Here is a 10,656-nt window from a genome sequence, read left to right on the forward strand (position 1 = left end):
ATCTAGAACATCAAGTAAAAGGTCGGACTTCGGGAACACAAAAATCCATAGGGGCAACTAGGGAGTAAATCCTACGAAATCCCTATGGGGGGGGTGGCCAACTTCCTCAAACAAGATACTAAAATAATAGGTCTACCGGATAGGTGTGTTGGCCATGACATCCACCTTACCGGTTATCGAGAGACCAATATTATAGTTCTTAGGGAAATGTTCCAACCATCATATCTGCCTGAGATTCAGCTCTGGTTGGTGTTAGGATATTCCAGGCTCATCGAGTCTTAGGAAGAAAAATGAAAGTTTGCAACACAAATCGACGAGATGACGTTGCGGGATTCTCGGGAGATGAACTACGATAGCAAGCTCCAAAACATGAGCTGGTTCTGCTACAAACATGTGAACACGTTGTCCCAGACAAGCATGACCACGTGGTAGTCTTATAATAAAACACTACCGAGTTCAGGTGGGGAACCATCATTAATGACATCGACGTCTCCACGCGTGGAAGTCCAAAGAGTTCACCTTGGACAGACTCCTCTATCTTTGAACAACTCAATCAGTGGCTTGGTGTGCTCGGAACACATATGGAATGAAGGTTGCAAGTCTCCAGACCACAGAATACTTCGCACGTATGCATGACTGACTTGGGATGATTCCAGAGGAAGCAAAACTAACTTTCTCAAATCCACGGCGGCAACTTTCACCAAATGCACGTGTATAAGAGGAAGTCACTCCTTTCATCAAACAAATACTTCATGAGTTAGCATGAAGAAATGCTTTCAAAAGTTTCCAACACTAGCTTAATGTTCAACAAAATCATGGAGGAGATAAGGATGTTGTCAATGGGCTCAACAACAATTCTTCCGGGTTTCCCTTTAAAAGGAATTCCATAGTTAAGAGAACAAGTGTTAGCATTGGTCAGACCCAAAAGATATAATGGTGTATGCTCGAGGGATCAACCACGAATAAGACAACATTACGAGCATCGTTGGTACTGATTTGATTTGACGATAGCCCACACTCAAATCAAAGGATTGATAAGACAATAGGTCCAGCAACTGATCACAAGGACCAATCGATGAAGATATCATCTTTCTTCAACACACACTACACAAGAATATCCCTTTGGAACGAACTAAGTCAGACAAGCTTTTATCTTCCAACTCTCCAAGTTGTTGTCTAGCTTAACCAACTAGCTCAGGGATATCTAACACCGATTCTTGGAGAGAAGGTGGTTCACAAGAAACCAACTTGATCACGAACTCAACATAGCGGTCAGGTGACAACCCGGTAACACCTCCAAGAAGATATTTGGAAAGTCACGAACCACCGGTATGTTACTAAGCTCGAGAACAATCTTGCTTTTGAGGGCAAGACGATATGATCAAATGAGTGAGGACTTGACAAGATCCTAACTCATCAATCGAAGGGTGCACCGAAATAAGGACTAGGTAGCACGATCAGTCTTAGAAGGATGATTCGAAAACCAACATACTAAGAATGAAATTATTATCCTTTAACTACCAAGCAACAGAGTTGCTAGCAGTATTGATTTCACACATCACAATTCATTTGTCGGTATTCCGGTTGCATCAACACGAGGGCCGAGGAATGAACAGTGATGGCAAGAAGTGTCACTGTACCAAGAGTTCATGGGATGGTGTGCAATTCCTATAACAATCTCGATATAAAATATGTAATACTCCAAGGTAGAGCAGAACCAAAAGCTGGATTGGCATTTGATCTGCGGAATACAACTACTTTGACCCAATCCTAGATATGGAAGAGGTACTGGAGTTTGTTTCTCCTAGTCATTCCGGAATAGAATGGCTTGACAGACCACAAGAGTCATAGGCATCGATGAACGAACGCACGCATACTCTTGACTATCAATTGATAGACGAGGGTCAGAATGCAACTAAAGAGAACAACTCAAAGGAACATATAACTTTCTGAGTTGTGGATGCATAGATTAGTATGTCGAACCAAGTTCAACATATTTCTTCCGGATAACCCATGCAGAAAGGTAGAACTGGCAGAGTCACGATTTATGAATGGAGAACTCCTCAAGAGTACTCTAATTGTGATTTTTTTTGATCCAATAAACATCTGCCATAAGTAGTTCATGGTATTTGGAAGAAGAAGATACCACGGACTTCAAGGACTATCGCAAAGGTTACTAATATCCTAAAGGCACTAGCAATTACTATCAACATGAAGTAGGTAGAGTGAATCTCGGGTTCAGAACCCAGGAGTAGAATACCTACTACTAAGTAGCATCACGGGATGCTTCCGAGAATAAAGGCCAGAATCTTCACACTAGGACACAAATCATGGCTAGACCACTAGATGATCCCCTAAGCACTTAGGGTCATAATAATAATTCCAACATATATGTCGAGGCAATAATTACCTCAACACATCGATTAGTGTGGTTAATCTGGCCCATGGGAACATCGGAAACAGAAGGAAGGGATTTGCAAATGCATCGGACTATTTACAAACCTGGGATGACTCGGACAGCATAACGGCTATAATTGCTCAAAAAGATTTGAGACAATCACAAAAATGGTGGTATAACCACTCAGAAGCACAATATCAAGGTTCCGAGATCAACAATTAACATACGGAAGTAGTAGGAGCTGAACTGAGACTTAAATCCAACAATCTTATAAGTCTACTGATTAGTAACACGTGATCCTAATAGAAAGAAGAGGTAGCCTAGTTCTTAATCCCCGCAGGAAAGATAAGATGACTCAGATCAGAAGGGCATGAGGTATAAGGAGTAAAAAGAGCCTTACGTTCCATCCCACAATCAATTCCCTTATATAACTAAAGAATTTTCTAGACTCAACTTCGACCAGTTTGGCTTGGTAATCCTACAGGCAGTCAAGCTCTGATACCAACGCTGTCAGGACCCCGACTCAATGCCACATCGATCTAGCATGTAACACCTCATATCACTTTGCGGCCTCACGCACGGTATCCCCACGGGTGTCGCATTACCTTTGCCCGGGACCGTTTGCGCCTTTTGGCACACGTATATGACAGTGTCGCTAGCATCCATATGATAAGGAGCCCGGGCTGACATGGCTAGTCGTAAACCCAAAGTGGCACAGACCTACAGGGACAGGCATCCATGACCCAGCATCGAACGTGTCGGTCATCAGCGAGTGAATCCAGGCTGTAGCACTGGGCTAGCAGGACTCCGGTGAACCGGGCTGTAGCGGGCTAACAGGACTCCGGTATTCATCGCGTGACATTTCCCCGAAGGGACAGACACAGGAACGAAGAAGGACACATGCCGGCCAGCCTAAGTGTTCCGGAGCAGTAGCAAGCTACCATGGCTCGGTGGAAACACTAGGAGACATTTCCCGGTAAGAGAGGCTACTAAAGATAAACAACTAGATAGTCAGATCCCACACATACCAAGCATTTCAATAACATACACATAATATGTTCGATATGTGCAATACAACATGGCATCACAAAATGACTCTACGACTCAAGTAGTCTATTCAATAGGCTCCGAGGAGCGAGATATTACAACAGGGGTCTCATGACCCAACACTCAGAGCATACAAGTCAAAGCACAAGCGGAAGCTATCATGTCTGGGTACAGACATCTATAAATGAAAAAGGCTGAAAATCCTGACTATCTATCAGATCCTGCCGAGGGCACAAGATCGTAGCTGAGGTATCAAACTAAACGTCGAAGTCCACGTGGAACTACTAGTGAGACTGAAGTCTCTCTGCAAAACATAAAATAGGCGAACGTGAGTACAAATGTACCCAGCAAGACTTACATCAGATCTATCTACACATGCATCATTATCAACAAAGGGGATGGTGGAGTTTAACTGCAGCAAGCCAGCTTTGACTCGGTGGCTATCCTGAACTACGACTGCAAGTAACTCTTTTGAGGTGGCGCACACGAGTCCACATATTCACCATATCAATACACCACTATGGATCCGCTCCCGTCTCCCTACGAGAACGCCATCCATAGCACTCACGCTTATCTTGCGTATTTTAGAGTATCCACTTTCACTTGTCTATGAACTGATATAAGCAACCCAGAAGTCCTTTTTCGCGGACACGGCTATTCGAATAGATGATGTTAACCCTGCAGGGGTGTACTTCTTCATACATGTTTCCACCACTTAGCGTCTGCACACGACATGTGCTCGGCAGACTTCAAGCGAAAGCCGACGTGGGTGTAGACCACGACCTACCTAAACACTCAAGTCTCTAGTCCAGGTTTATCGCCTATTCGGGTTCCATCCATGAGGAGATCCGGCCGGAGTTTCGCTCACAGCCCCAAACGATGTGAACAGGGTTCCCGAGATACCAAACGGGCATCCGGTACACCGTGCCACGTACCTACCGCATCACAGCCCACCCCTACGGTCAGCGCTGTCCACGGCCTCCAGTAAGCTACAAACACCAGAAACTACTTGCAACTCCTGGACAGAGGACTAGGGTGAATAAGAAGTCGAGCGGGGTCATATTTCAGGGCCCAATGCATGGTAGTAGCTGAATCATGGATCACAAACACAGAACTCAGTTCCTGAGGACGGCTGCAATGAGACAACCCACCATGTACTCCTACATGGCCTCTCACCGCTACCTTTACCAAATCGTGTTCACACACTTAGCTCACACACAGTAGGACATGTTCACACGCCTCTGATTCATCCCCGATGAATCAGACCTGACTCAACTCTAAGCAATAGCAGGCATGACAAACAAACATGAATGAGTAGGCACATCAGGGCTCAAACAACTCCTACTCATGCTAGTGGGTTTCATCTATTTACTGTGGCAATGACAGGTCATGCAAAAGACAAAGGGGTTCAGCTACCGCAGCAAGTAACAGATGAATCGGTGTTGTCCTAATGCAGTAAAAGAGAGCAGGAGCGAGAGAGTAGGATTGTATCGGAATGAACAAGGGGGTTTTGCTTGCCTGGCACTTCTGAAGATAACATTGAGTCTTCATCAGTGTCAACGATCACATCATCGGTATCACGTCTATCGAGAGGGGACAAATACCGGCAACACAGAAGGGAACACAATCAATGCAATGCACAATATGATGCATGATCATGACATGGCAAAATGAATGTGTTTTGGGCTAATGCAACTAGCAACAGATTAAATGAAGTTGGTTTGAATACAAAATTCAAATTCAAACTCCATATGTGATTATTCAAATGCCATTTAATTGATTTGTGCTAAACAGCAGCTATAAGTTGTTCTAACATGCATGAAAATTTTTCTGATAATTTTTCATATATAAATTATTTAATTTGGAGTTACGGTTAATTTTCTATGATTTTTAGAAGTTTATATAATTTTCTGGAATTTCTGAATAATAATAAATCCAGAAATAAATTTACTGCGTCAGCATGACTTCACAGTGACGTCAGCAAGTCAACGGGCGCCGTCCAGGTCAAACTGACCTGTGGGCCATGCATGTCAGTGTAATTAGTCTAACTAATTTTTAGTTAACACTAATCCTAACCTAACTAACAGGCCGGCCCCACCTGTCATGGACACAGGGGAGGGTCCTGCCGTGGTCAACGTGGGTCAACCCCACCGGCGGCTTGACGCCGCGAGGCCAGCCGCGGTGGCGAGCCTCGGGTTTTGCCCACAGGGCTCGGTTTGGCGCGCGGAGCACAGCTTCGGGATGCGGACGCTCGTCCGCATCCAACTGTGGTGGTGGCGCGGCCGGGAAGTGGCCGGAGTGGTGCCGGCGACGAGCTCGGCGGCGGCCGAAGCTCGGGTGCAAGTGGGGATGGGCCTGCGGTGCGCAAACAAGCGCGGCGAAGTGCCACGGAGGCTCCACGCGATGCGGGGAGCGCGTTGGGCGCATGCCCGGGACCAAATGGTCACCGGAGCATCACCGGCGACGAGTGCGGCGGCGAAGGTTCGGCCATAGTGGAGACGACAGCTAGAGGGCGAGCGCGACTAAGCGGGGAGGGGGAAACGACGGAGGAGCTCACGGGGGTTGCGACGGTGGCCTCGGGGAGCTCGGGGAGGCGTCGGAGGCGGCGAATCGACGGCGGTGAGCTTCGGTGGCCGGCGACGGAACGGCGATGGTGGCGGCGTTGCAGGGCTTCCGGAGGGCCGTGGGTCGGTGGGGAGGAAGGAGGGGGTCGAGGCGGAGCCTCTGGGCTAGTCGGGGGAGCGGGGGAAGGGCGGTGGCTGCAGCTACGGCGAACGGCGTCGACGGCTGCGCTCTGCTTCGGGAGAGGGGCGAGGAAGGCGAAGCAGGGAGAGAGGGAAGAAGTGCACGGGAGAGTGAGGGGGGTCAGGGGGATCGGGACGGCCTGCGGAGGTCGTCCACGCGGCCAGAAGCTCGTCGGCAAGCAGGAGGTGGCCGCGCGGCCGTGCGCGTGCGAGCACGCAGCAGCTTCGGGGCGAGGGGAGGAAGACGACGGAGGGCTGCAGTGGTGGGCTGGGCCGGCTTCTGCTGGGCTGCACAGTAGCGGGCCGCGTGGGTGGGTTGCCAGGTAAGGTCCAGGTAAATTCTGTGTTATATTTTTCTGTTCTGTTTTGTTTTATTTAATTCTTTTGCCACTGTTTTGAATTTAAAAATGATTCAAACAATGCCAAAAACTCCACTGAATATTTTATATTGCTAGATGGACTTTTCTAAAAGCTTATAAAATATTTCAGGGATATTTGAAATTATATTCTAATTATATGAATATAATTCAAATTCAAATAGCTAATGATTTAAATTCAAAGTCCAAAAAAATAAATCCTTAAAAATGTTCAATATTTTGGTTGGGACCAGAACCCTTACCAAAAATTATCAAATATTTAAGAAGAGCCTTTTGGAGCAATGAATAAGATTTCTAGGGTTTCTTGCCCCTCTTTTATTTAGGGTTTTGAGGCTTCCCATATTCCTCAGTTCAAGTTTCAAAAATATAGACATGATGCACACATGAAGCTAACCTAGAGCAATGCCTGAAGCTAGGGATGTGACATATACCCATTTCTTCTAAAAAAATCATGACCTATGCGTCAAGTCAGTTCTGCGCACATACCACCAATGGATGAGGGAAACGATAAAGTTTTGTAAATAACCTGAACTAATGTAAACATCATCTTTATCGATGTGTACTTTTAGCCCATAGTATTTCGGTTGGTAAAACTTAGTAATCCTGTTGATGTTTGGTATTGGTATAACAATTTGACATTCCAAGGGTGTCTAAATTCTGAATTCATGATTATCATCTTCGATGTTATCTTATTTAGATATGGGATGCAACATGCTGTAAAAGAATGAGAACCATGGAAAGCCATCGCATGCGAGTAGGTGCTCTTGCATGGAACTCTTCATTGCTTTCTTCTGGCAGTCGTGACAAGAACATCCTTCATCATGATCTACACGGCCTTCTTGCATCTGGTGGTGGAACTGCAGATAGGTGCATAAGATTTTGGAATACGACCACAAATACACACTTGAGTTCCATGGATACAGGGAGTCAGGTAATAATCTAGCTATCTAGTTTATCTATCAGCTACATGCAGCCCTTGTTTGTGTTTTTGAATTAAATTGATTTCTTATTTGCACTTCCAAATTTCAAGTATAATCATATCTACTCTTAAGCCGGATAACTCTCAGAACCTTTTAGCACCGTTACTGACTGAATACTTCAGTCATACCAATTCACTAGTTTTCCTGCAAAAATCAGAAAAGATCAAGACTGGCTGAGCTCTGTTGTACAAAAACTGAAGTTTTGTATCACATATACAGCTCTAATATAATGCAACCGAAGTCCTTATAGTCCCATCCTTCTAGAAAGCACCAAATTTATATCAAAATGGCATCATGGATTCCTTTTGGAAACAGTCTATGGACATTTTAATTGCTATGTTTTTGTAGCTGTAGATAAAATTGATTCTTGTAGTTGTCATGTTAGAGACCTGCACAGATATCATGTGTTCTGAAGGCATGGGATTGCTTATGTAGAATTGTGGAAGGGGTAGATTTAAAAACATGCTGCTCTTCACATGTACTGATTATGCTAAATGTCTTAACAGGTCTGTAATCTTGTGTGGTCAAAGAATGTGAATGAGCTTGTTAGCACACACGGATACTCCCAGAATCAGATAATAGTGTGGCGGTATCCAACGATGTCAAAGGTATGCCACAAGCTTACACTGTAGCTCATTTATACCATAATGTCTCTCGTTTGTTATTAATTGTGTCCATTCTCTCTATTTGTATAGCTTGCCACGTTGACAGGACATACATTCAGAGTATTATATTTAGCCATCTCCCCTGATGGACAGGTGAAATACTCCCTCTTTGATCCCTATATATGCTATGGACCTGACATTTTGTTTTAGTTCTGTTCTTCTGTTAGAGGTGTCTAGTGTAATTTGTTCTCACTGTTCTTTTTTCTTGTCAATATCGACATCAACAGACAATTGTTACTGGTGCTGGTGACGAGATGCTCCGGTTTTGGAACGTGTTTCCGTCTCCCAAGTCCCAGGTACTTGCTTGATGTCTGAAAATATGGTTTTCCTGTCTATATAACTCCACTTCAGGCGGCGTTCCTCTAACTGCTTTCCTTTTTCCTATTATATACAGAGTTCTGACAGCTTAAGTAGCATTGGAGCGACATCATTTGTTAGGAGCTACATCCGGTGACTCGACGAAATCGAGCTTGTAAGTTATTACGGCAAGTGCTGATCGTCATCAGCACCATTCAATTCCCACACGACCTCCTTCTGTCCATCTGCCGCCGAAGCCAGCACCATTTTAGAGATTGCACGGCAGGGGATGATTGACTGGCTGGCTAGCGCGGATCCGATCCCCTCTCCCGCACTGGAAGCGGCGCATATCTATTGTTGTTTAGCGGGAAATTCCTCTTGTTTTAGCAACTGAGAAATCTGTTGGCGTGTCGATTATGCGCTTGACTGATGATATACAAGCTGTAGCTCTATTCAGAACATCATGAAATTCAGAACTGGACCTCGCTGGCCTGTGTCAAGGCCTGTGGAGGAATTCAGAATTTGGCCATGTCCTCTGATGGATGCAGTGGGTTAAAATTATCTGTCTGGGTGAAAATCCACATGTTGATCATCCGATTTTTTCAAGTACAGCCTAGCGGTGGCAGTCACTGTTGTGTCCGTGAATGTGAGAGTGATTGGTTTTGGTTGGACGTCGCGATCGGACAGTGCATGACAGAGTGCGCCATTAGTTTAAACTAGTAATGTGTGCTGTCTATATTTTGTCAAATTATACATTTTGTAACCTGTGCAAAAAACAGAAAATAAAAAATAAAAAAAACCTAATATTCATACTAATGGCGCATCACATGACAGTGCGCCATTAGTATGACAAAGCATACTAATGGCGCATCACTGGACAGTGCGCCATTAGTATGCCGCGGTCACTAATGGCGCATCCCATTGTAGTGCGCCATTAGTATGCCAAAGCACCTGGGTATACATGGCCCCTGGGAGGCATACTAATGGCGCATCCTGGCCTATACTAATGGCGCACCAGTGGTGCGCCATTAGTAAAAATTACTAATGGCGTGCTAGTAATGGCGCACCACTGATGCGCCATTAATGGCCAAATTAGGTGCGCCATTAGTAGGGGTTTTTCTAGTAGTGCCGAGGCCAAAGACATGAAGAGCAATGGTTATCAGAACTCCGGGGTAACGATGGAATCCTACACCGGTAATGACAAGGACAGATACTACGGAAGGATCGAGGAGATCTGGGAGCTGAGCTACGCTGGAGAGAAGGTCTCGATGTTCCGTGTCAGATGGGCGAAGAGCGTCCTAAAAGATGACCGGTATTTCACCACCATGGTTATACCCGAAGCCAAATCCAAGACCGCGGGCGCAAACGTCACCGCGAAAAATGAGCCATGGGTACTGGCTTCTCAAGTTGACCAATGCTTCTTCATTACCGACCCGTCAAAGCCCAGTCGTGTTGTCGTGAGGAGAGGCAAAAGGAAGATCATCGGAATGGATGGAGTAGCCAATGAGCAAGACTTCGACAAGTACGGCGACCCGAGGATCGAACATGACGACGATGATGAAGTAGCAGCATACACCACAAGAAGAAGCAGGACCACCCTACCTAAAGGACGTCCGTTCCACAGAAGAACTCCATTTGCGAAAAAGAAGGGCAAGAAGATTGTGAACAGATAGCTAGCTAAGATCGATTGTATTTAAATCGTAGCCTTCATTTCTCGATTGTATTTGATGGGCACTTTTTGAACTATCATGAATATTTTTAAATTTCATGGACACTCGATCTCGATCCCCCTCCATCTCGATCGCTATCCCACCTCGCCAGATCTGGTCCCCTTCGCCGCCGAGCACCCCCCCGGTCCACCGGCCGCCGCCGCCGACCCCCCGCACCCTCGATTCCCCTACTCAACCGCCGCCGCCGACCCCCCGCACCCCTCCCCTACTCAACCGCTGCCGCCGACCCCCCGCACCCCCCGCACCCTCCCCCGCTCCACCGGCATTACTGTTTGATGATATTTAAAAAAAATTATTACTGTCTTATAAAAAAATATTACTGTTATGATTTAAACAAGTTTGAACATCTTTAAACACAAATAAGTATCAAACAACATTTTAAATGCATAAAAAAATTGTGGAGCCTGGGAATCAAACC

At 45.6% G+C, this 10,656-nt stretch overlaps 1 protein-coding gene across 1 annotated transcript; it reads left to right on the forward strand.

The window, feature by feature from the left end:
• Positions 1-7,285: 7,285 nt before the first annotated feature.
• On the forward strand, positions 7,286-9,085 carry LOC123159263 (protein FIZZY-RELATED 2). The gene is made up of 5 exons (XM_044577094.1): positions 7,286-7,497; positions 8,053-8,154; positions 8,242-8,304; positions 8,439-8,507; positions 8,606-9,085. Exons 1-5 carry the CDS (start codon positions 7,291-7,293, stop codon positions 8,663-8,665), a joined length of 501 nt encoding a protein of 166 aa, XP_044433029.1. The 5' UTR covers positions 7,286-7,290; the 3' UTR covers positions 8,666-9,085.
• The last annotated feature ends 1,571 nt before the right edge of the window (positions 9,086-10,656 follow it).

The sequence above is a fragment of the Triticum aestivum genome, chromosome 7B (assembly GCF_018294505.1).
Source record: "Triticum aestivum cultivar Chinese Spring chromosome 7B, IWGSC CS RefSeq v2.1, whole genome shotgun sequence".
NCBI lineage: Eukaryota > Viridiplantae > Streptophyta > Magnoliopsida > Poales > Poaceae > Triticum > Triticum aestivum.

Excerpts from the sequence above, each read along its gene's own strand:
- LOC123159263 (XM_044577094.1), top strand. The coding sequence starts at position 7,291 with ATGAGAACCATGGAAAGCCATCGCATGCGAGTAGGTGCTCTTGCATGG. Across the intron at positions 7,498-8,052 it reads CCATGGATACAGGGAGTCAG|GTCTGTAATCTTGTGTGGTC; the intron begins GTAATAATCTAG and ends ATGTCTTAACAG. Across the intron at positions 8,305-8,438 it reads CCATCTCCCCTGATGGACAG|ACAATTGTTACTGGTGCTGG; the intron begins GTGAAATACTCC and ends CGACATCAACAG.